Here is a 27,343-nt window from a genome sequence, read left to right on the forward strand (position 1 = left end):
ATGTTGCCGTGTCATACTCAAGGGTCAGATTTCTCTCAATTTGAAAGAATACAGTTAATCAATCAAAAAGTGCCATTCTACTTAAACTTGGATCTCTTGAAAGCGCCTACATCTCATTTAGTTAAGAAGTTAGTTGTAACTGAGAATTTTTAATAGATATCTATTTGACATGACAAATAGCCATCAAGACAAATGAGATTCTATATTCAAGAATGACTCTCCAATTTATAATTCAATAGCCAATCGGAAAAAGCTTCTACGAAAACCTGGAACAGAATCCATCAACTCGAAAGGTTAATGGAAACTCAAAGCGGAAAACACTTCTTGCTAATTGTTTATATTTATCGAGAATCTCGCAAAGTTACGGTACACTTTGGTCATGACTACCGGAAGGGACGGATGTCTTTCGCATGTTCGCCACCTGCTGCCTGTGGACTTTTCTAGTGGAGACAAACTGGCGTAGAGCGTTAATTGAAAACTTATTCTCATGAGTATCACACAGCCGTGAAGATAACAAGAAAAAGGTGCGAGAAGTCGCTGCCGGCAGTAAAAGACGCTCGCATTTGAAGCTGACTTTACAAGGATCATGAAAGCTGTATGTGCCTTTTTGTTAAGCTGTTTTTTAACGGTAAGCACTTTTGTATTTGTTTTTCATCTATTGTTTTTTTTACTATAAGTTTAAAAGTAATCAAAACAGAATCTACATTTTCGAAATCTTGTCTTCTTTTTTTAAAATAAATAGGCATGTAATATGTTTTCCCCTTCAGATTACCGCTTCAGAAATTGACCAAGGACGAAAAAATTGCGAAGGTACAATTATTTAAATAATGAAATGCCCATGAGCAAACATGATTTCTAAATTACTTTTTTAAATTTCCATTTTTCTAATACAGGAGCAATCTGTGGATATTAATCATTCACAAAATATAACAAAATTGTGGGTGGGTCATTTTGGTAATTATGGTTTAGACCTTCTTTTGGCTATACGTTTTACCATTTTACCAAATCATAAGATTTATTTCTCAACAAGTAAAGTCAAAATGTCAGACGGCTTCTTATAGAGTTTGCTAATTTTTTTCCTGTGGGGATATGTCCCGTATTTACAGAGCATCTAATGCCATAAAAACAGGCTCATCTCCCACGAAGCAGACAATTAAACTTGCCATTAAATGCTAGAGTACCTGTAACTCAAAAATAAAAATTAGAATGGTTCCGGGTAACACGAATACAAGAGACACAACAATCCGATCCCGCTGTTCTTGTTTTCTTTTTCTTTTTTGAGGGGCTTAGTTTTGACGAAACTATTAATTTTCGTTTCCTGTTCTTGTATGGTGCATTTTTGTTTCAACACATTATAATAGATAATATTCAATACAAACATTGAAAAAAAAGCTTTATAAATGATAAAATCAGGGTGAAATCATTTTGAAGGGTTTTCTTAAAATCCTTACTTTAGTGATAAGGGCACAAAAAATAAACAAAAAAGCATGTTATTTTTTATACTACGTGACTATATTAGGGCGTTGTATTTATCACTGATCTTAACTTTTCTGAATTTCCATAATTTGTATGCCGATAGCGATAACTCAAATAGAAAAATACATATAATATGTGTAAAAGTTATCTTCGTATATCCATCATTTTTATTTTTCCATTCAATTTTCCGCATTTACATTGATGTTTAGCCAACGGGCATCATTTATTGAAATTCCCTTTTACTCGTAACGAATCACGCTAGGGGGTCTCTTAGCCCCCCGTCTGTTTTCGTGGTCTCGCCTTGTTTATGATTCTACAGTACCTAAATTTATGATTCTATCATAAAACCAATATTGTTTTTAAATTAGGAGGATTTGTTACAATATATGGCTTCAAGTCGATTTAGTTCATACACTATAACCGCAATAGCCCAATAAAGATTCCTCATGATAACATGGCCCGCACATGTACGCACAATGTTTAATATGCATAATCCAATAACTTTTTGTTCACCCGATAGAATTTACATTCGTGGTTAGCTAAAGTTCTTTTAGGTTGGGTTTTAATCGCTAACTCGATTTGCGGCATAGGGGCCAAATATACAAACATTTCTTTTAAGTAAAGCGACATTCTAGAAAAATTTTTATATTTCAACTGGAGTAAATAAATTGAAATTGAGGACGCAAGAATTGAAAAAAAAAAGCAAATGCATGTCGGTATCTCCAAAGAAATTAGATAAAATATATTGGTGGTCTCTACAACAAAAACAAGTGCAACTATAAGCCAGAGGGAACAGCTATGAGCAAATGATCAGAGATTGATCATTGGCACCCATCAAGCAGTTTCAACTGCCTGTCAAACCGTTTGAACCAATCGTAACTCGAGAGGATAATAGTAAATGGGGGTTCTACGCCAGGTGGATCTTGTAGATCGTGAACCAGCTAGTTTTTTTTTATTCTTCCTTGAGAGCTAGTCAAATGTGTGGACACGGCCATTAGATTTGAAGAGGATTGGGCAAGGTGTTTAAAAAGGAAATAAATAAAACACTGTCTATTTGAGATAAGGTTGCATCGGAGAAGCTATGTATCGTAACCCGTTTATCCTTCCTGTAGGCGTGGGAGTTTTAATTCAGCGAGAAACCCCGGAGTTCGTTATTTGGCCGCCAATTTGGAAAATACGGACGCGTGCCGCTCGTCCCGCTCCTCTGTGTCCAAAATGGTAGACTCCGGGTTTTCTCGCTGAATAAATATCTCCAACGCCTACACGTAGGCTATAACCCGTTTTGCAACATCGGTATTAAATATAAGCAAAACAAACGAATGTTTATTAGGCTACCACACATAGTTTCAATGATTCTACCTACATATATGATTCTATCATAAAAGCAATATTGTTTTTAAATTAGGAGGATTTGTTACTATATATGGCTTCAAGTCGATTTAGTCCATTCACTTTTACTGTATTAGCCCAATAAAGATTCCTCGCAATAACGTGGCACGCAGTCTTCCAAATGTTTAATACGCAAAATCAAATACTTTTTTGTTCACCCGATAGAATTAAATTTCGTGGTTAGCTAAATTTCTTTTAGGTTTGGTTTCTTATCGCTTACTCCATTTGCGGCATGTGGGTCAGATATACAAACTTTTCTTTTAAGTGAAGCGACATTCTAGAAAAATTCTGATATTTCAACTAGAGTATTTCTTTACGCTGCAAATGATGTTTAAATTGACCAAATAAATTAAAATTGAGGACGCAAGAACTGAAAAAAAAAACGCAAATGCATGTCGGTATCTCCAAAGAAATTAGATAAAATATATTGGTGGTTTCTACAACAAAAACAAGCGCAACTATAAGCCAGAGGGAACAGCTATGAGCAAATGATCGGTTGCATCGGAGAAGCTATGTATCGTAACCCGTTTATCCTTCCTGTATGCGGGGGAGTTTAAATTTAGCGAGAAATTCCGGAGTTCGTTATTTGGCCGTCAATTTGGAAAATACGGACGCGTGCCCCTCGTCCTGCTCGTCTGTGTCCAAAATGGTAGACTCCTGGTTTTCTCGCTGAATAAATATCTCCTACACGTAGGCTATAACCCGTTTTGTCACATGGGTACCAATACCAAATAAATAAGCAAAACAAATGTTTAATAGGCTACCACACATAGTTACATTGGTCCGAGCACTACAACCTATTTTCCAAGAATCAAAGTTGCACAAGACTTCAATTTTAGATTAGCGAGCCGGGTAAAATGTGGTCGGAGGAATCCAAGCAGCGGCGTAGCCAGGATTTTTAACAGGAGGGGGTTCAAAAGGTCCTTTAAAGGCATTTTATCCTGTATTTTAGATGATGTATCATGCATTTACTGTATTTTTTGCTGCTAGAAGGGCGGGGCCGGGCCCCCTGGGTCGCCCCCCCTGGCTACGCCCCTGCCAAGATAGCGGGAAGATCGATGAGTTTTTCGTTTAACAATGACCAAAAACTTACTTCTTCTTCTACTGTCTTACTTGAAGGAAAATCGAACTGAGCTCAATTTAATGGGAAATTGGAGTGTTCTAGAGCTCGAACTAGTTATATGACAGAATTTACTTGGCAGAACATTACTGCGATATTGTCTTCCGATTCCTCGGTTGTTATGATATCAACGCCCCACAAGTAATGAGCCATGACTACGAGTGGCTGCCGAATGTGTCCATGCCCCCTCTGGAAAACCTGACTTTTGAGGACTGGCGCAAGTCTCAGCCGGGTTTCGCGTGTTCCTGCGCGGGAGAAAGCAACACGATTGGCTACTCGTACTTTGCCCTGCAGAATCCTTGTAAGTGTGTGTGTGTGTGTGTGTGGGGGGGGGGGGGGGGGTTAGAGGCACAGCCTTTGTAGTTGTACAGTCAAATCCCGCTCGAAGAACATCCGGTTGATAAGGAAGCCTACGGCGCTTAGGCTTTGTGCTCATGCGCACAGCTGATCGCCATTTTAAAACAGAAAGGCTTGTTTAACCGCGACGGTACTCAAACTAGCCCCGGGGGGTAGATCCCATAAATACAAATGGGGGTGAGCGTCAGCAAAATCAATTTTAACCCCAAGGGATAGCACTTTGGGCGTGGACAACAGTAATTCTTACCAATTTCTTACACTGAGAGATTTTTTGTGAGATAGATCGAGAGATATTCTGTAAAAACAATTTCAGTTTTCGAGAATATTGTTGCGGTCCTTAAGACACTGCCACCGAGCACATCCATATTGTGAGATCATTTGAGCCCGGTTGTAATTGGATAGGATTATCTATTAATGTGACAACCACTAAAGGACAGATAGAATCGGAAAAATTGTTGAACACACCCCTATAGTCCAGTGATCGGACTAATTGCAACACAAGGTTTTTTAAAGTTTTTGTATTATTTAATAGTGACCGTCTCAGACCAAGAAAATTTTTGTTCAGAACAAAAATACCATCTTTTGCCAGAAGATAGCCCTTGATGACCTTAGTATTCTGTTAAAATTTGAAACGAATCGGATAAATATTTTTGGCTTGAGAGGGGAAAAAGTATTTTTCGAATATTATTAGCGATTTTTCGGTATTTTTTTACTTGAACAGAAAAAGTCTAAAAAAAAAACCAAAATTAAGCCGGGCAGCAAAAAACAAACTTGATTCATAGAAACTAGATAATCATACGTATTTGAATTAGGTCATTGGTAGGTTTAGTATTTTACCTTATTTTAACTTTTATTTTATATTAAGTTTTTCGCACTCCGTAAATAAGCCCGGAAAACGAGGCCTATATCTTCCATGGGACGTGGGATTTCAAAATTCTTTTCACTCTAGGTGTAAAGCGCTATTGTACTTCCAATATATCAAATAAAATTTTGTGGCAATTAAAAACACGAGTTTTGATGAGGCGATTAACAGCCCCCATTGAGCGCCTATATTTCAAAAATTGCAAGACAATGGCTGTCGTAAGAGCACATACCTTTGCACCCAAAACAAGCCCAATTAAATGCGAAACATGGTCCTGGTAGACTCTAAATAGCATCTTAGAAGGCGTATTTAACCGTAGAAGTTCAAAAGAGCACTCGATAACGCTAGGTCAACCATTCAATCCACCTCGAATTATATAGTAGTCGTTTTCCGGGCTTATTTACGGAGTGCGAAAAAGAGAAAATAATTGAAAAATCTGTTAAAAATTAAGAAAAATACTAAAACTACCAACGACCTAATCCAAATATGAAAGATTATCTATTTTTTTATGATTCACGTTTGTATTTTGCTGCCCGGCCTAATTTTGTTTTTTTAGACATTTTCTGTTCAAGTCGAAAAATACCGAAAAATCGCTAATTATATTTGAAAAATACATTTTCCCCTCTCAAGCCAAAAATATTTATCCGATTTGTTTCAAACTTTTACAGAATACTAAGGTCATCAAGGGCTATCTCCTGGCAAAAGATGGTATTTTTGTTCTGAAAAAAAATTTTCTTGGTCTGAGACGGTCACTCTTAAGTCTCCTTTTATAACATACTTGAAAGTCTTAAAATATCGAAGCACGCAAACACCCCGGAAAACCGCATAGAAGGAGTAAGTACGCAGCTGCTTTGTCTCCTATTATCTTTGCTCTACAAAGGATTTCTTTTGTCTCTATTCTTCTCGTTCTTTGTGTCGAGGTGCGGGTATTGTTCATTTGCTCAATCAAATTGCAGCTTGTAAGAGCTGCGTACTGACCCATACAAGGCTTGTATGAAAAACCACAGATATCCCAAATCATGAAAATCGCGAAAAATATACCTACTTTGGAAAAAATCAAATTTATGTCACTAAAAATGATAAGAAATACATATTTCTACACGGTCTGGGTAAAAATCAATGTCATCTGATATAGCCTATCTATTTTTGGCAAAATCCACAGGCTTCTACTAGCTATCTTCCTTTCTTCTATCATTCTACTAGCTATCTACCAGGTTTCTACTAGCTATCTTTACGGGTATTTAGAAAGAGAATCATGCACATCATGTAATTTGTATCATTAATTTGAGATTGTTTGATTTTAATGGCGTCGATCTCAAGTTTATTGTTATCTTTTTGCAACCCTGCTTTCAATTGTAATTAAGTGTGATTTTAATTAAATGCAGGACCACAGTGATATCAGACGGATTAGGGGCTTATCTTGTAAAAACATTGGTACGATGCTTGTAGACATTCAACCCTTTAAGACGTTTCTGAAAGTTCTTGCGGAAAGATCTCCTTTTTTGCAAGACTCTACCCCTCAACACCTGCACGCGTGTCTAAGCCGACAGCGCGACCTGGCTTTTTGGGGCTTCTTCTGACGTGGGGGAGGGGGGGTCTTTCGGCCCCCCATCCGTAACTTTTAAACCATTGGAGCAGTTATAACCTAATTTTCAAAGAATCATTATCTGACAAAGAGGAACAAAATTATATATTGTGTTGCCATAGCAACACAATACGATGTCATTATGACGTCATTTAAGGACATATGGTTATAAATAGCCTATCTTTCGAAACCTTTGCATAGAACATCCGAAATTAAAATAAGTTATCATAATCAGTTCGTATTCAAATAGTGACCGATATTCTTAAAAAATGTCTTTGTGACGTCACTTAAGTGAGCAGAAACGGGCAATATTTCTGTTTTTTAGATGTGTATTTCTCTATGTCTTTTTTCGATAATCTTATTATCTTGCAGTAGACATATACTATTAGTGACACTGTTTCTATGACAACAATATATGACACCTGTGACGTCATTGATTGGCTTGGTACCTTTAATATAGTATAAGTTTGCAACTGGACTCTTAAAGAAAGACTGAACTGTAGAATAACTTGTTTTTCCCACTTATTGATGCTTAAAGGTAGACAGTTACCTAAAAAAAGCTCGTCCAAGGTTTTTTACTTTTTTACAAAACACGCGCGAAGTTGTTGTTTTGACATTGCAAACTGTCCCGCGTTTTGCTCGGTCATAGCCGGGCTTATGACGTCACAACCTTGGTACAGCTTCTCAAAATTGTTTTAAAACGATAGCAACTTCGTTTTAAAATGACGGCAAACTCGTCAAAAAAGCCGGGCAGTACTTGCGCAGCCATGGGCTGCTCCAACAACCACTATACAACACATGGGTCAATACATGCATCTCCAAAAGACCCGGAAATTAGGATAAAATGGGCCCGATTCGTCGGGACTAAGCGAAAGGAGTTCTCCATCGGAAGCCGCTCTTTGTTCGAGCCATTTCGCCGATGAATGATTCAAGCGATCAAACCTGAATCTCCCTGATGCTAAGGCCCCGAAATTCAAAAGGAGTTTAAAGACGGGACCTCTTCCTTTACCTCTTCCTACACTGCATCGGGAAAGAAAAGAGAAAATAACGGAAAAAGCTCGCAAGGGACACCGCATGTACTAAGTATACAATGCATATTTACGACAATTACGCTGTGACAGACTGTGCGATTCACAGCAAGTTTTGAGGTTGAGTTGTTTTTGGTACTATAGATGTTATTTAAATATAAGTTAAAGAATGTAATAAAACAGAATCAGCCTGGCTTTAGTTGTCATTTCTTTTTCATTGATACATTTCTTTTGTTCAAAAATACAAAACGCAAAGATGAAGCCTCAAAAGATTTACGCGGTCAGATTTACCAAACAAATTCTTCACAGCATGGTAATAAAAGCACAATCTTTTAAAACAGTTTTATCGAAATGCAATACACATGACAACATTGTATTTGTCCACAGCACTCACACCGATAGTTATTATAACGCCACCTCGGATTTCTATCTGTTAGGATTTCACTGATAGTTTATTTTCATCTGACTTCGACTTTCTCCGATCGAGGCAATGAATAGTTCAACAACAAAATCCAATGAGATCAACAAGAAAGGATCAAATATCCAATGTCTGGAATCGGAATCTAAAGAGTTGTACTAGTTATTTTATTACTTTTATAATAATATCGAGAAAATGACAAAAATTGAAGAATGAAATTTGAAATGACATAGGAAATACAGGGAACAGAACAGGCAAATTCGAATGAACGAATTGTTTTGACAATCTCTACAGCGAACAAAATGAACGAAAGCCATCTACCGATAAATAAAAAACATTTTTATTTACCCCAATCCCACTTCTCCATGCTAGATTCATGCGAGTCCATATTTATCAACCTATGCTACTTCATCGACAAGTACCTCTAAAGTTGAGTCATCGTCTTTCAGTTTCCCATTCAGCGTTGAAAACAACACTTCCAATTCCATTCGGAAATCGTAGTTCTGTAATGTCAAGGTTTTTTTTTAATGCTTTCGCCTTTTACAAGTTCAGAATCAACTGCCTTACGGCTGGAGTTCACCATAGAAGACTGAATTCACATTTGTGTATTTTCACAGTGTTTCATAGTGTTATAAAAACTTTGGCTGTGTCTCCCTTTCACTAAGATGAGCCTTCAACGATCGGTTCGCCATGCGCTCTGATAGTGATATGACGGAAACTCGCATCCACCTTCTCAAAAACCATCTCAAACTCCTTGTTGTCTTCTTCTGTTGAACTCTTGATTGTCACTGGGGTCTGTGAGGTCTAAGCCTCATGGCCTGGTACTTTCGATCGACGACGCCATTATTCGACTGAGTTCTGGGGCTTTGATTTCGGATCTCCTGTATGATTTAACACTAAAATTTTGCGCCGTAACATGGTTGTGAAGTCACCAATGGCCTCCCAACGGTCCAAATTCGTCCCCAGTCTGCGAGACATTTTCTTTCGACGAAAATTTAAAAAAAATCCAAAAACGAACAAAAATGAAGCGCCTTTTTTATTCAGGCTTGCTACTTAACCTCTAGACTTATGTTTTAGCAAAATAAAGTTTTCGTTTCTGACCTAGTTTAATTATCACATTGACCCCTCAACCGGCCTGTACCGGCTTTGGGAAGTACCCACAACCCAAAAAATTCATAAATGCAAAATAAACACAACAAGATGAAGATACTCAGGCATCAGTCTAAGGGATAAATGGTCTTGCAGATATGCATCCAACCAAGGTGTTGGCATCTACTCTTAAGCCAAATAATAGCACAGGTTCTTTGACAAATCTCAAATCGAACAAGGAGAGAAAAGCAGAATCACCCCTCTCAATAAAACGCTCAAAATACCACACAAGGGAGAGAGATCAGCAAACACAGCTCAAGACACAAATAGATACCTTTATTCTGATCTTCCAGGCACATTTCCATGGCCTCAAAACACAATGTCCACTCCTTGAAGGCTTGTACAACCACGAAGATGGCTTTACGTATTGCAAAGCATTCTGGGAGATCCAGGGGAAAATTCACGAGGGGAGGGCCAGCCAACACTTCTCTCCCCAAAGTCAGATGGTTTTTTTTATAAGTCTTTTCACCCCGAAGCCAAACAAATCAATTCCAGGTCATACAGACCCAGAATAGCAGTGTAAACAATTTTGGAATCAATTTGGTTTCAGAAAAGACAGCATTTAGGAGAGCTGTGGTGATTCATTAGAAAATTATTTTCTCTTCCAGGCAAAGCCAAACAAGAAAAAATCATCATGAATTCACCTTTACTTGCAAATATCCATAAGCAAAGCACTCAATTATGCCTCAGTAGACTTCAGGATGTCCTGAGATACTCTCCTAATATGCTCATAGCTGTATTTTTGATGAAAAATACAAGCAACCATCAACTTGTGCTGGCTTCAGCACAACGACGAGGAATTAAAAGTGGGGACCGCAAAGCACTGTTGGTAAGCTTGGATACCGCTGACTAGGTGCAGCTGTGTTTGACTTTGACGGGTTGTATAAAACTCAGAACAGGGGGGGAGGTATCTGTTTTCAGTCTGTTTTTTGTAAATTCAGCTCAAAAAAGCCAGGAGTCAATGGGTTATAGTAATAATTTAAATATCTTTCCCAAAAATGTTTTTTTTTCTAATTTTTATTTAAAATAGAGGAATATAAAAAGGATTTTGCCAAATGAATGTGTTAGCTTAAAAAACAGCGATTTTTAGCTAATTATGTGACATCAGCATACGCCATAATGGATCTGCCATCTTGAATTCGCCATCTTGGTTTTAATGAAAATTATTTATTTTAATCAATAAAAACTGGGTGCCAAAATCTGAAGCTTTTTGACAATATTTAATCTTCGTATCAAGTTTTATTTATGATTTCAGGTGGATATGAATGTTTTTTGCTATTTCTATAAGCACTATTTCGAGAAGGACAAAAATTGACAAAAAACCCACCACCCGTCCCCCCCTAAAATAGAGATGTAAATTTTTATAGTGTTTTTTTATAACTTGGTATAAAACGTTTATATGACATGGATTTACGTTGAGCACGTCGTATTAATAGTTGATCTTAACGACTTAAAGCGTGTCTAATTTCCATTAAACCTATGTCTCAAAACTTGGTTGCTATGGTTACCAGGGTACACATATAAAAATTTTGTTTAGACAAAAGGGATCCCAGATAAATTTTAGGAAAAGTCATCAGATTTCAATGCTCTAGCCCTACTATTTCAAAAATTATTACAGATCAAAGGTGCTGGGGGCCTCAAAAGCCCCCCCCCCTCCGGTCTGAATAGGGTTAATGCTGATACCGCTAAAGCGACCAAGAAGAGACCTTGTAAACAGATAGAAGAACCACGCAATCGGCAGTGGTGCAGAAGCCTGTTTTGGCCGAGGTCATTTTGTCCACATTGGATGGATACCAAAACACCATCTACCGAGCTGCAGTATGTATTGGATGGAGGTTCTCTTCTACACTGAATACCCTGGCCCAAGGAAGTCGACACATTATTTTACGAAGGTTAAACTCCTGCTAATGTGCCGATGGCTTCTTAACAGAGGTCAAGACAGGAAAAAAAGGTCAGGTAAAATCGGAGCCTCCGAAGAAAGAAAGAGGGTTTTTCTGGCAAAAAAAAAAAAAAAACAAACAAACAAGCAAAATTTTATTAAAATGTTGAGCAAGTACCCGAGGGTAAGCGGTTGTGGCACAATGAACACGGAGCTTATGACGAATCGAAGATACGCTTATGTGGAAAACTGCGGTAAAATCGTCCACACGATTAGCATCACCGTTCCTCTTGGTGACGATAATTCCATATGGAAGCATGACATCTAATTGAGCCGAAATCCAAATCTACATGAAGAAGTGGGGAATGACGGCCATAAATGAGCTGCTAGGGATAGGTTTTAATGTTTTTTTATATTTCTCGTTTTATTTTTTGCGCTTCTTGGTTGTGATACCACTTTCCATGAATACGGGTAGGAAAGGGGGCGTCGTTCAAGAAGCTTGTCTCCTCACCCTACATCCGCGCACAGGCAGCTGTTAACAAGGTAGAGCTATTAAGAGAGCAACAAAATCTATCCCCAACTTCAGAAGCAGCCATGTTCCACAGTTCCAAATCCCAGTATTCTATCAAGTCAACCAAAGGCGATAGAAAGGCGGTCTGAAGTCTGAGCCTAGATGTTGGTCAACGACAGGGTGAACCCTTAACAGATCTTGAAAGAACTCCAGGACTGCAGCACGTTTAGTGCTCCTGCCGCATGAACAATCTAGCGTGTTCGCCCTACGGCCAATGCAAAGGGTCGTCGTGTTATAATTCCCCCTCAATCAAAATCACGTATTCCATGGATTTAACCTGAACCCACGAATAAGAACCTAGAGTTTAAGAACCTGTAACAGGTTAATAAACATTCTAAAAACTTCCAACATTAAAAAGGTCTTTTGGCCTTAACAGTTTGAAAGAGTTATTGATTGCAAATAGGTCATTAAAAATATTCGGCGAATATCATTGACATAGTCGCATTCCATTAAGGTGTGGTACTCACCCCCAACCTTATTTTTTTCAACCTTATTTTTTTCAACCTTATTCAATTGCTAGTTTGTGTGCCGAGACACGCAATCTAGCCATAGATTGTCGGCGTCTAACATTAGCTTCTGAGAAATATTTTTCTAGTTTAAAATTTGTCTTGATCTTGCAATAAGTGCGTAGCTTTCCACTATTTTGATTTAACTATGCCTGGGTTTCCCAAAATGTTGCATAACTTTTATATAGTACTTTCTTAATATATTTTCCTAGGGTATGAATTTGTTGGCCTTCAACATCTATTTCCTGTAGTGTCTTTAAATCACACCAAGCAAATAGGGAATTGATAAAATAACTGAACTACTTTAAATAACGTTGATTTTTTATCCTAATCGTGTAGAAATATATATCTCTAGTAACCTATAGTGGTATAAATTTCTTTTTTCAAAAGGATGTATTTCTCTCGTGATTTCCATGATTTGGGAGCCTTGTGGTTTTTCATACGAGCCTTGTATTTGAAAATTCGATCCCGTTTTCGGGGTTTTTGCCTGCTCCAATGTTTTTAGACTTTTAGTATGTTATATACCTTTAGTTCAAGAAACCGTAAAAAACCTTGTGTTGCAATTAGTCCGATGTTGGCCCCTTTTTTGACATAGATTGACTGGTCTACTTAGGGATAGATAGCAGTTGTAGAATTTTATACCCTAAAAGAAAAGACAATCACCTCCCGTCTACTTTAATATGGAGTTCCCACCCGGAGGAATGGACTAGTCTCCCATCAGCCAAGGGCACCTCGTTGTCAAGGACGGTTTTCTAAGTCTTTGCAAAGGCGCTATATGCTAAGTTTCCCGGACTGGAGTTAGCAAATAAGGAAACCCGTTTATCATTAAAAAAAATTATCAGTACTGGAATGACAGCAATTTAGTTGTTCACATACTAGGCAGTATGTGACGATCTCCTATCAATTCATAGATGCCTGTTATGCCGGGCCTGCCCTTGGGTTTACAGAGAATGTACACAATACTTCCCTTGTGGAGTGTTTCTCGACCCATGAAAACAGTACAATTTGTTCCGAGGAAGACACACTATGCGTTGGAGGACGATCCACTGTCGCCGTTTATAAAATATGTATGTATTATTTCTAATTAAAGAGCGTCACGCGTTATTTTTCTTTTGGAGGTCCACTTAAGTAAAACGAAGGGAATAACTTACCGAAGATGTTGATGATAATAATGATGATGATGATGATGACGACGACGACGACGATAATGATGATGATGATGATGATGATGTCATATATGTTGCGTTACAAATGTGGGTACCCTGTGTGTGAGCGCGGTTACCTAGCTCCCCAGAGTCAATTCCAACTGTATGAGCAAACTCGTTTATTAAATGCCCAATAAATACCCGTTTACACCTTCCTTGGTATCTAGCAACTGGCGACGAGCTGGTGAAGGACTCAACGACCAAAGGATCGTAAGTAAACACTGCAAATTCTGCATTTACTCTTCGATCAAATCTAACGGAATTCAAGATGGCTGCCAGTCATACGATAGATAACATGCAGCCGTTTGACGAAGCCACAGAAACGTTCACTTGTTACGTTGAACGGTAAGAGCTATTCTTTGATGCTAACAAGATAAATGAAAGCAAAAAGAAAGCATCGCTACTTAGTTTAATCGGGCCTAAGACCTACAATCTGTTACGAAGTCTGACTTCAACCAAAAAACCCAAGGAAAAAATATACCAAGAGATCATAGAAATTCTTGAGGGTCATTTATCACCACCCTGGCTCGAAATTGCAGAGAGTCACAAATTCCACTAAAGAAATCAAGCGCTTGGCGAAGATATCAACGCATTTGTGGCCACCTTGAGGCAAATGATTGAATATTGTAACTTTGGGGAATTTCTCCCCTCCGCGATCGATTTGTTTGTGGTTTAGCAAATATATCCATTTCGAAGAAATTGCTGTGGCGAGCGCGATTTAACCCTATGCATATGCAACAAGCGCGAGCATATTTCTGATATCTGCATGTCCAGTGCTAATCACAAAAAGGACACCCTAAGCAAGACCAAAGCCACCCACTGCGTAGAGCAGGAAATTTTAGGGGGGAAGAAAGATGAGATCCAATGCTTGCACATTTTCAAATGTGGTACAGCCAGTCCCCCTATTCTAGAACAATTCAACATTGAAGGGTCCCCGGTTAGCATGGAACTGGACACGGGCTCATCAGTGTCAATCATCCCGCGCAATGTTTACGAGAGTACATGCAAGCACCAAACCATCTGAAGTAAAGCTTCGCACGTATGGTAATGGGATAATAGTCCCTATGGGTTTGGTCAGCGCGAGCATTAGTTATAACGACCAACGCTATGAGGCAGAGATGTATGTCGTGGACGGACCTAGAGTTGCACTCTTTGGTCGCTCTTGGCTGCGCCTATTCAAAGTCGACTGGCCATCAATCAAGCTGGTTCAAGACAAGAACACTACGCTGTCAGACCTCACGGAGAAGTACCGAGATTTTTTGAGCGACGAACTAGGCTGTCTCAAGGGATATGCCGCGCAGCTACACGTCCGTGATGGGGCAACTGCAGTACACCAAAAACACCACACAGTCCCTTTTGCCATCCGGCACCACGTGGAAACAGAACTAGAAATCTTATAAAAACAGGGAATAATCTCTCCTGTTCCCAGCGAATGGGCAACAACTGTTGTCCCGGTGGTAAAAAAATCTGGTGGTATATGCCTATGCGGGTATTTCAAGGTCACGTTAAACCCTGAGCTAGTGGCCGATCCCCTTCCAACCCTAGATGATCTGCAAGAAAAGATGAACGGTGGATCTTTGTTTTCTAAGTTAGACCTTACCAAAGCATACTCCCAGATACCACTCGACGACTCCTCTAAACAGTTCACAACCATGACCACTCACAAAGAAATGTACGCCTACAATCGCCTCCCATTTGGCGTATCGTCCTCAGCGGCGATTTTTCAGCGACAGATGGACAGAATTTTCAAGGACCTTCCACAAGTACTGTGTAACCAAGACGACATCCTAGTGACAGGAAGAGACAGCGAAGAACACCTTACAAACCTGGAAGATGTTTTGCGACGCCTACACCCAAACGGTCTCACAGCACAACGAGAGAAGTGCGAATTTATGCAGCCATCGCTGAAATTCCTCGGCCACGTCATCGACAAAGGCGGAATCCATCCCACGAGTGACAAGGTAGAAGCCATCAAGACGGCACCATCACCTCAGGATGTGACCCAGCTCAGTGGCGTTCCTAGGCCTGATAAAGTGCTACCAGAAGTTCCTACCCAACCTATCAGAGGTCTTACACCCGTTTCATCAACTGCTGAAGAAGGACACCAAGTGGTACTGGAGTGCTGAATGCCAGAAAGCTTTCACCAATGTCAAATCAATTATCACAGTTGACAACGTGCTGATACCCTACAACCCATATCTTCTAATCATACTCGACTGTAATACGTCGGCATACGGCCTGTGCGCCGTTCTCTCGCACCATTTCCCCGATGGATCAGAGCGTCCCGTCGCGTTTGCCTCGCGAACAATGAGCAGCAGCGAGAAGAACTACGCACAGCTAGACAAAGAATCCCTCTCCATAATTTGGCGTTACCAGATTCCATATCTACCTCTACGGTCGCAACTTCACCATCAGAGCGGACCGCCAGCCGCTCATGGCCATACTGGGCCCCAAAAGAGGAATCCCTCCAATAGCAGCCATGCGCATGCAAAGATGGGCCACCAAGTTATCGGCTTACTCGTATGATATCCAATACAGGCCATCTAGTGACCACTCCACCGCAGATGCTCTTTCTCGCCTCCCTCAGCGCAAGGCTCCCAAGGATGGCATTTTGACCTCGCCGACACATACCAAATGGAACAAATGGATCGTCTTCACGTCACAGCAGATGACGTAAGAGAGCACACGGAGGCTGACCCCTTACTTCCCAAGATACACGACTATGTGCTGAACGGATTCCCTCGCACGACTTCGAGCGACAATGTGAAGTCGTTCCAGACATATGCATCCGAACTATCTCTCAACGAGGGATGTATCATCCGAGGTCATCGCGTTGACATTTCGAGCGCACTGAAAACACGCACATGAGTGCATGAGCTGCATGAGTGTCACTTAGGAATTGTGAAAATGAAGGAGCTTGCTCTTGGCCACATATGGTGGCCAGGAATAGATAAAGACATTGAAGACCTAACAAAGAGTTGTGGACCGTGCAACGCCATACGCAATGCACCCCCATCTCAGTGCCACCCATGGGCATTCCCACAAGCGCCATGGGAGAGGATACATATTGACTTTGCCGGATCCGTGAATGGAATACATTTTCTAGTTGTTATTGACGCTTACTCCAAATGGCTAAAATAGTTCCCATGCGCACGATTACAGCTCCGGCAACCATCAGGGTTATTCATGATCTTTTTGCACGTTTCGGGCTACCCATTCACGTAGTCAGTGACAATGGCCCACAATACACCTCAGAAGCTTTCGACAAGTTCATGAAGCAGAACGGCATTAAACACACCAAAACAGCACCGCATCACCCAAAGAGCAACGGCCAGGCTGAAAGATTCGTCCAAACCTTTAAGTTGGCATACGAAGCCGGGCAGGGTCCTCCATCGCAGATGGTTGCCAACTTCCTTTTGAAACAGCGTAACACCTCTAATGCAACTACAAAGCAGACACCGGCCAAACTGATGTTGGGAAGAAACCTGCGCACACGTTTAGATCTGTTGTCGCCATACAGACCAGCATCTCCTTAGACGGCACCTGCAATATCACAACCGTCGCGATGCTTCACCATTGGCCACAAGGTATGGTATCAAGATTTCAGCGTCTCTGGTAAGAAATGGTCCCCAGGGTGCATAACAACAAAGATCTAAAATGTGATGTACGAGGTACAACAAGACAAATTTCCCAAACAACGTGTTCGGCGTCATTCAGACCAACTCTGCGAAAGAACCGCACCTCCTTGTCAAGATAACATGTCTCATCGAGACCACCAGCTACTTCCGTTGACCACACCAGCAGCTGAACCACTCAGCTGCACAGAGAGAGATCCTGTCGCTACAGAAGCATCAAATCTCCCTCAATCTCCTGCAGAGAATCTTGACGAACATCCCCCGATGACCAGTGAGAAAGTTCCGGGGAATGCGGGAGGGCCCGTAGTCATATCCAACTGTATGAGCAAACTCGTTTATTACATGCTCAATAAATACCCGTTCACACCTTCGTATCTAACAATGATGATGATGATGGTGATGGTGGTGGTGGTGATGGTGATGGTGATGATAGCGGTGGTGGTGATGATGATGGTGGTAATGGTGATGATAATGATTATTTTAATCTTGTTTCAAGGCGGATATAATTAATCTTTTCATTAACTTGACAGCGGACAAATCAGAACTCCAGTCTGCCAAAGAAGAATGCAAACAGATTCTTGTTCAAACCACGAGTAAACTCGAGGGAAGTGTAAGAGCTTTGGAGCAGCTGTTTGGAGAGATTGTCGAAGTCAAAGATGCCGCAAGCGTCGTTCGTCTGATCAAGGAAATCATGAAACTTTTTAAGAGAAAGGAAGTGTATCAAAACTTTTACGTGTTCAAGGTATAAAGTCAGGCGCGTACACAGGGTGCACCTACACTCCCCCCACCCCCCCCCCCCCCTTGACGGCAAAAAATGGGTCATTTCTTATTAAGGAATCTTCAAATACTATGCTTTTTCCATGTGATACCAATGACTGCGCACCACCCTCAGCCAATCCTGGGTACGCGCCTGGAGGTGTAGCCTTAGATTGAATACTTGTTAATAGATCCTCTTTATCCAAGAAAACTCTTAGCGTTACGACACAGCTGATAAGTAATGTATTTAATAAGACTTTATAAGGTTCTGTGCCCCTCAAGCCTTATTCGATCATGTGTGATCATGGGTAGTCAATACTACAAAGGTGTACGCGAGACAAGTGGCAAGATAAAGACATAATTTTCGCGTTTGGTTAAAGCAAATCGCTAAGGCCTATACTCAATACCTTATTTTGCTATATTTTCGCGCGTGTACTCAAATTCGAGATTTCAAAATATTCGCGAAAATAAAGACCACGAACTTTGATCGCGCGAAATTTAATGGACATAGAAAAATCATATATGTATGTTTTCAAGGGTCCTGTAACAATTTTTTATGGGAAGGGGTTCGTCGTGGGATCACAAATTGTCATACGAACTCTTACCCTAAGACGCAGAGGCCTAAAGAGGGAATGTTATGAAAGGTTACGTGTTTAGCAATGAACACTGACCTTTAAAGCTGCCAGTTAAAAATAAATTTGAGTAAAAATAAACTTTTTCTCCGCGATCGCGTAGTTAAACCCGCAAAATACTCGCGAACCGCGATAAAAAAGAAACACAAGGAAGTTGGCGTTTTGTTAAACTGTGGCGGTACTTTAACCTATCGACAATATTGTATGTAGTCCCTTAAGTTAGTGCGTGATTGCTAGTAAGTCGTGTTGATTTATCGCTGTAGAAATACCAGGAGAAGTTCATCACCGCTCTTAGTACACTGATTGAGGGTGAATACAAGGCAATATGGAGGGGAATGGTGAGTCACTCGGCATCAGTTGAACGTGGAACCACATAATGTGCGCAATAGGCGACTTTCTCTAAGAAATCACGTTGCTTTTTGAGTGGTAAATTCAACCTAAAATAAACGTAGAAATGGCTGCTCCCTTCACATCAGAGAGTGGCGAAAAAAAAAGATTCAATGAAGTTAAGCCTTTTCTGATAAAGAAACTTTCTGGCTGATTCATAAACGCTGGATATGCTGCTTTTTCTTGTCGTTATTCTCCCGCCAAAATCCGGAGCGTGCGCGAGTTTGCCACACAAAAAGTCACGTGATTTGTTACTGCAAGTCGCCTATGGTACTTGAAGGTGGTGTTACACGGGATAACATGCAACAAAAACATTTCGCGATACGAAAGTAGTAAGTAATATTTCTAGGTACCGGAGTACCATATTTCACCACGCATTACCACGAGCGCGGTACAACATTGCTGTCTACCCACTCTATAGAGTTGAATCAAAATACGTGCTAGAATGACCAATATTTCGAGTTAATGATAGTTCATTTCAGGTATCACTCCACCCCTTGCTACGGCCCTGATAATGCGTAATCCGATTGGCCAGTTAATTAAGGAATTAATGCTAGAGGCAAGGGCAACACTGAACAAACAGTTCTGTAGCAGCCTCCGACATATTGAAGGCTGGAAGAGGCACAATACAGAAACATAAAGAAACTATTTGGGAAGGCACAGACACGCCCCTACTGCTCATTTCTGTAGGATATTTGAAAATATTGCGGGGGGGGGGGGGGGGAAGGACATGCAACCAGTGCCCTAGCCCCCCGCCCACCCTCTCTTTTTAAACCCATCTCTCTATAAGCCCCATATCAATCAATGGCTGTCGTTTTTCTAAATGGTCTAAAAGAGCCTGGGGCGAGCACGCCGGAGACCTGTGATATTGTAAAACGTTAGGGACTAGGCTCCATTTACAAGATGGCTGCCAGCAAAATTGTAGTAAACACGCATTCCTGCAAGTTTACGTGGAAATTCTCGACTTACAAAGTTCCAGAGCGATAAAAAAGCAAAAACTCCCAAATATGGTATGTAGTGCCCAATAAGGAAATGACCGAGCGAGCTAGAAAAACCGACAGCAGTTTTTAAAACAAGATTGACTGATATGAAATAAGCCTCCTTTTTCTATTAAACCCCTCCCTTTCCCGAAAGAAATACAATGTAACATGTCCCCTCTAGAACACGCCTTGCTTGGTTTAAATTTAAAAAGGAAATCTTTATTCCTGTCATTCTTGTTAAGACAATCCTTGACAATCAGATTCAAAGAAAGCGTTTTGATTGGCTAACGACAGATGCAGAACCTGATAACTGCTGTTGAGGAACTTCCAACATTACTGCTCCGTTCAATGCAAAGCGCCTCATCTACCACCAAGCTGTACAATTTTGATCAGGGAAATATACGTGAGTAGATGAGCTTGCTTATGAGAACTGCTAATGTCTTAATCTGCGGCGCATACTCTGCTCTTGATCCGCAATAGGCCATTAAACATGCCGGCGCACTCGACAAAGTCTAGCGAGAATGACGACTTTTTATACCCTAGGTCCTTGTTAAAAAACGCGCGCGCTGCATTCTGGTAGTTGAGGTAGGTTTCTATTGTAATGCGATTTTTTACGTAAAAATGATGGGTTTATGGCGTTTTCTTGATATATTTGTGTTTTTTGTTGACAACAGGAATGACGGCACGCCAAGAACTACTCACAAATAATTCCAAGCTTCCCTTGGAATTCAAGAGCAATTCAGCGATGTCAGCAAAAAGTTTAATAATACTGGAATCTCCTTTCACGGAGCAAAAATCCTCGAGCGAACCAAGTAAGTGGAAATCCCCTTGAAAAGTCACACTGTATCGCTGTCACCCTCTTAGGAAGTGCATTTTCCCAAAGAGTCCGTTTTGCAGGATGTCTAACAGTATTTTATAAAGAAATATTTATAAAGAACATCATCCCGAAATAGGCCCTTTTATTTTTTCTAGGACTTCCTAGGGGATAAATATATAAATGACGACGTGCTTGTTTATTCATTTCTAATAATGGCTTCTTTAGTTGTCCTAGGTGTTTCTGCTATTATGTACAATAATATCAGCGAACTTCTTCCAGTAGAATTCAAACGGAATAGCAAAGCTGACATGTCCATGTACGCTGAATCGCCCGCGCAAGTTGTATCGCCTGTTGTGACGATTGTAGTCCAGCTTAATAACAGTCATATAAAAGATATCAATGGCACCTTTGAGCTAGCCCATGCGAACGCGAAGCAGCGATTCTCCCAAAGTGATAACCTGGAACACTCCTTTTATTGCGTCTACTGGCAGAAAAACGAGAGGTATAAGACTTATAATTGAATTACCTTAACAAAAACATTTTTTAGAATACTGCACCCCTTCATCTCCTTTGTACTCTCACTCGTTATCAGCTTGTCTACCAATGGGGCTTGGTCTACTTATGGGATACGCTTGATTGACAGTCACCACGGTAACACCACCCTCTGCCATACGAATCACCTTACTAGCTTTGCAATACTCATGCAGACAAAAAATGTCAAGGTAAGGAAACGCCTAAAGCTAGGTGAGGCAAGGCGAGGCGAGGAAAGATGATGTGAGGTGAGGTGGGATAAAGTGTTGGGTGAGGTTTGGTGGAGTGAGGTAGGGTGTGGTGAAAAAAGGTGAGATAAGGTTAAATTAGGGTAAGTAAGTAGAGGCGGGTTTTTTACCCCATGTTATTCATTCTTTTAAGATTTCCTCCGAAGACGAAAGGGCGTTGGAAATCATCACCTACGTCGGATGCTCTATCTCGCTGGTCTGTTTGGCAATAACAATAATATCAATGCCTTTCTTAAGGTACTCAACACAATTCCTATGCAAATTCAGTTTATTCCAATCTATCCAACCAAGCAATCTGCCTTTTTATTCGGAATGCGCTTGTTTCAGATTAACTTCAACTCTCCGCTATAAGATTCACATGCAGTTGTGCATATCTTTGGCCGTGTCCCAGGCTGCCTTCCTACTTGGGATAGCTGCTATTCGATACAAGGTATATTTTCAGTAGCATATAGAATTTAGACTATTTTTACATTAAAACACTATGTGACTAGACCTCGAATGGCTAGATAATACTCGCACGCCTTACGGTAGCTACCTGTTCATACTCTAGCCTTGGGCACTACACGTCATGCTCCTTCCTTATAAAAACCTTGAAAAGTATTCAGCAGGGATGGGGCACTGGGTGCACACGCCCCCCCTAAATATTATATATATATATAAGGAAATAAGCAGTAGGGGCGTGGTGTGCCCACAAATATTTTTTTAATGATTTTGTATCACATTATTCCATGAAAAAATCAGACTTGGAATCCGGCATCCATGCTTCTGGAATCCGGAATCCACACACTAGGATCCGGAATCCAAGACTTAAACTGGGAACCGGAATACAAGAATCTTGGAAAAAAAAAAATGGAATCCGGAATCCACGGGAAAAAAACACACATTGAATCCGGAATCCACACACTAGGATCCAGAATCCACACACTAGGATCCGGAATCCACACAATAGGACCCGGAATCCAAGACCCTATTGGAAAACCCGTCATGGGGATGACCGAGACTATTTAATAGGTCTCATTCTTCCTTTTATTTTAGGTAGCATGTATGATAACGGCGATGAGCCTGCACTACTTCTACACAGCAGCATTCTCGTGGATGTTTCTGGAAGGATTTCACCTGTATATGAAGATCGTGATCGCTTATGAGAAAAAAGCCATCAAGCAGCTGTACTATTTCTGCTTCGGCTGGGGTGAGTTAATGAGAAAAAAATCACTATGCCATTTATCAAAATCCCTAGTCAGCAAAGTCATTGATTAATTCAATATTGGGACAAATGAAGTGAGAAATTTTGAAATAACCATCATATCAAGGTTATACACTTTATTTACGAAATTCAATCGCAATGTTTCCCATTAGCAATTGTCAAGGGCATACAACGACTCCTCCTTCCCAAAACACGTTAAAATGGTTTGAATATGTTCTGATGCCTAAAATATCCATTTTGAAAGTTGTTGGGAAAAAATTATCTGTTCCTTTTTTCCAGGAGGGACCATTCCTTTCATTTCGAAGCCAGCATTGGTTAGGAATTTTATCACATGAATAATTGCCCGTATAACCGATCGGGACGATTTTTTCCCCAACATCCGCTCCAGCGCCCCCCCAAAATAGTCCCAGCACAACTAGTTCGACTCCACAAATTTGCCAGCAAAACCATTTAGGGTGATTTTTTTCCCAGCAACCGAGGGGTTTAACATCTTCCCAGCCAGCAAAAAAAAAAACGGGCTGCGGAAAAGATATCTTGCGGAACAGATCCGTTTTGTGCCCTTGAATGGTGGGAGACGTCAACGTGCACTGCCCACAAATGACCCATTTTTCCCTTCCTGGAAATGGTTCTAGCTTCTTTTTTTATCTCTAGGTTTTCCATTTATCATAGTGGGGATTTCTTCAGCAGTAAATAGCGAAGGATATGGTACCGAAGCCGGGTAAGAAATAACATAGCTTAAAGCAGCAATATCACCAGTTTACTTCCGGTCAAAAACGTAACAATATCCGAGGATTTTTAACTAAAAACGCGACAAATATTTCAAAATTGTAAAAGCAGTGTGTCTTTGAAAGTTTCTCTTCGAGCATGTGAATGATAAATTAAACCTGATGGCTTATTAGATAGTGCAGATTCTAATAGAAGCTAATAGATTGTTTTGTCTTTTATCGGTTGACGTTTCTTTGGCCCGACGGAAGTAAACTGGTGGAGTAAGTACGCAGCTGCTTTGTCTCCTATTATCTTTGCTCTACAAAGGAGTTCTTTTGTCTCTATTTTTCTCGTTTCTTTGTGTCAAGGTGCGGATATTGTTCATTTGCCCAATCAAATTGCAGCTTGTAAGAGCTGCGTACTGACCCAACTGGTGTGATTGCCGCGTACAACAGCTGAATATGATGCGTACATGCCACTTTTTAAAAAATCTTATTTCAGATGCTGGTTGTCCCTTGAACGAGGTTTTCGCTGGGTCTTTATAGGCCCTGTATTGATAATATTAGCAGTAAGTACAATTTGTGCGTGTGGAGTATATCTTACGCATTTGTTTCACCATGACCGTCAGTTTACGGCCGTTTACATGGCGTGGAACTCATGGAACTAGAAAAACCTGTTCTTATCCCTGTCTGTTCCTTGTAGTTCCATGGCCGTAGTAGTATGGACTAGTATTTCACCGCTGTCATCATTATAAGCCACAGGATTTTTTACCACTGATTTACTCGCATCAATAACTTCTACGCGAAAAAAGAAATGATCACACCGTAACATAGTCTCCCGCGCAGCCGTTCTTTGTGTCGGTCACGCAACGCTCCCATCCCGTTGCGTTGCATGACCGACACAAAAAAAAAATGTGCTTGTTTAACACATAGTCTTGTTAGTCGCAAGAGGAAAACTTTGAGTTAGAAGTGGAGAAAATGGAGGCATACAACCGGAAGTGGCAGTACCGGAAGTACAACTCGTAAAAAAGGAGGGGGTTTAGGAAGATTAATGTTTTTCGTTATTATCAATTCTTTGGTGTTTTTAGATAAATCTTTGCATCATGATTAAAGTTCTTCATATTATGATGGTTCTTCAAAATGACCCATTGAAAAAGAAAAAGAACAGTCGCTTAAGGTAAGCAACTATTAGCTGTTATTACCTGTTACTGAATCTTGTCGTTGGCTAGTATCATTGAAAGATACCGCATGTAGAAACTACGGACAATAGTGCATTAAGGAGTTGACGCCTGAGACTAGACAAATATAAGTAGAGGAGGTAGAGGGAGGAGAAGATGATGATGCCTTTCATCGTTTGCAAGTTGTATTCACAGGAAATTTGAATGTAAACATTGTTCACGATGGCGTTAAGATGATACTGTCGTCAATGATTTGGATAATATAGAAGGGGGAGAGGAGAAAAAACGAAAGAGAAAAGGGAAAAGCAAGAAGGCCAAGGGTGAATACGCGTCTATGTTGACCCCTAACGTAGGTAGAGGAAAAAAATAATGTCGATCGGCCATCTTTGTTGTTGGTCAGATTTTAAAATACAGGAGGTCTATTTGTACACACACACGCACACACGCACACACGCACGCACACAGCCTGCTACGCAGGCTCAAAAGGATTCGCTCTTCTTGTGCCTTTATTTTCGGTGACAGCTTCTGTTTCTCCTCTAGTTCATTAGCGAAAGGCCTAGCGGTTCTGCTACCTCTACTGGGGCTCACGTGGCTCTTTGGTGTTCTGTGTGTAAACTCGCAAACCATCGTCTTCCAGTACATTTTTGCAGTACTCAACTCTCTTCAGGTAAACATCAACATTGTGAACATTTCCCTACAATGGCGGAAAAGTCAGAAAATGTGTTGTGTTGGCATACAAACGGCATCATGGCAGCTCGTTACGAGCACCATTGTTTCGAAATCCTTTCGCGCGCATGTCATGAAATTTCTAATCAACCAACTGCAAGATCAAGATACAGACCAGCATCATATGACTGCAAAATGCGATAGGAAGGATAGCGGGTTATTTGCCTCTTCTTTGATAAAGTTGTACGCTCACTGTTGAACTTATCTTCAAAACTCTTCTCGCCTTTTAGCATCTTATTTAAGATATCTTTCTCGTATTGTGTATTCCAGGGTGCCTTTATATTTCTTCTCAACTACGCTGGCAATAGAGAGGTGAGACAGATGATCGCCATCCTAACTAAAATAATTGGCTTTCTGATGGACCCTTAAACTACCTTACACATGAAACGTTTAGCCAAAAGGAAGTTTAATTTGTATAAATCACGTTTTTATTTGTAGCTTTATGGCTGTACCTCAAACCAAAAATAATCTGCACATTGAATATAGCACGATGCAAGGTACCATGCCAAAACCAAAACTTAAAAAAAAAGCCAATAAGTATGCAAGAATCACAGAAATGATGCACACTGGAACAATTCTTCGTTATGGTTGGCTAATGAACCCTATGTCAATCAGATAGCACGTTTCTTGCATTTTTCATGCGCGTACCAAGATTTACTGAGGGGGTGGACCGTCATAGGTAGCATATGGAAAAAGGATAGTCTTTGAACTTCCTTCAATAAGAAATGACCCACTTATTGCCGCCCAAGAAGGTTCTTGTGCACCCCTAGGCACGCACCCGTTCCTATTGGCTTACTTTCTGAGGGTCAAGATGACCACGGTAGCGCGCGTAGTATTGCAATGTTTAAAAGTTACTAATTATTTTAAATTCCCTAGGTTCGAAGTAGTTTTCGACAGTCACTTCAAAGATCACAGATGTCTACTGTTTGAGACGAAATACATAATATACACGGAGGCCAGCAACTTCGGGCGACCTGGAGAAGTGACAGCAATAATTGCGAAGAATTAGTGTAGACGAATCACCGATAGACATAGCGTGAGCTAGAGTCCTATTACCATGAGAGGTTTACATACAACAATACAACATAATATACATACAAAAAGCTATCAATTGCTGCAAGAAAAAGAGTTGCTGAAACATTTAAAAACAGGGGACTATTCTGATGTATATGCGCTTTATGACCATCAAAACAATGTAATGAGTTAAAACTCGCACTTTTTTGGGTTTGGAGGACAGTAAAGGTAGTCCTCTATAGTTTATGGATTAAATAACACGATAGAAATCTAAACTGTTCCGTTTAAAATAAACATATTTACAACAACCGTTTGAGCTTATTATTGGACAGCGATTTTCTTCTTTGGGGAACTAGAAAACCATAGTCTCCTCGTACCCGCTTTTAGTTTCGGTCACGCAACGATTCCCTCATTGGCGCGCTCTTTAACTTGTGATTCCGGAATGAAATGATTAGAATAGAAAAAACGCATGTTCGTTTATACCGGGCTCCCATTGCGGAATGGAATGAAGGCCATTTCACCCATTCTGCTACCTGTAGCAGAATGACTCGAATGCCATTCTGAACCATCCCCATTCCAGAATGATAGGAAAAAAAAGCGCTCTAAGAATACCACAGATTGTGGTTACTTTTCTCGTCCCATATTTATTAGGATTTTATGGTGCCATTCATAGGAAAAACGGAGAAAGTTGTTATCATATTTTCCTTATTGTATGGTAGAAATGTTCTTGGGTATGATTGTTGGTAGAACTGTCCAATCACTCGCGAGATATTAAAACAGTCAACTAGAAACATGTATTCGTCACAAGACAATAAACATTCCACACATATTTTAGGATTTCACGGTTTTACTGGTTGTGTTGTGTCACTTTTGAGCACAATACGTGATGTATGTCATTTAATAGTAATTCATTATTTTATTCCATAAGTTATTTCCAATTCATACTCGAACCACGAGACACTGTTTGCTGGTTTAAATTTTGCTCT

General features: G+C 40.3%; 1 protein-coding gene across 5 annotated transcripts; it reads left to right on the plus strand.

Annotated features, from left to right (window-relative positions):
* On the plus strand, positions 1-26,665 carry LOC5503475 (adhesion G-protein coupled receptor D1). 5 transcript variants are annotated; one of them, XM_032371841.2, is made up of 19 exons: positions 7-628; positions 768-810; positions 4,068-4,286; positions 13,252-13,407; positions 17,711-17,922; positions 18,832-18,906; positions 20,230-20,338; positions 20,610-20,747; positions 20,978-21,254; positions 21,345-21,474; positions 21,665-21,768; positions 21,859-21,961; positions 22,567-22,720; positions 23,387-23,453; positions 23,942-24,008; positions 24,528-24,616; positions 25,158-25,284; positions 25,614-25,655; positions 26,220-26,665. In XM_032371841.2, exons 1-19 carry the CDS (start codon positions 587-589, stop codon positions 26,271-26,273), a joined length of 2,208 nt encoding a protein of 735 aa, XP_032227732.2. In that variant the 5' UTR covers positions 7-586; the 3' UTR covers positions 26,274-26,665. The 5 variants fall into 5 exon arrangements, 4 of the variants coding, with proteins under 4 accessions (XP_032227732.2, XP_032227733.2, XP_032227734.2 ...); XM_032371842.2 differs by having other exon boundaries at positions 8-628; positions 3,985-4,286; XM_032371843.2 differs by lacking the exon at positions 4,068-4,286 and having other exon boundaries at positions 8-628.
* Positions 26,666-27,343: the final 678 nt, after the last annotated feature.

This window comes from Nematostella vectensis, chromosome 13 (assembly GCF_932526225.1).
Source record: "Nematostella vectensis chromosome 13, jaNemVect1.1, whole genome shotgun sequence".
Classification (NCBI taxonomy): Eukaryota; Metazoa; Cnidaria; class Anthozoa; order Actiniaria; family Edwardsiidae; genus Nematostella; species Nematostella vectensis.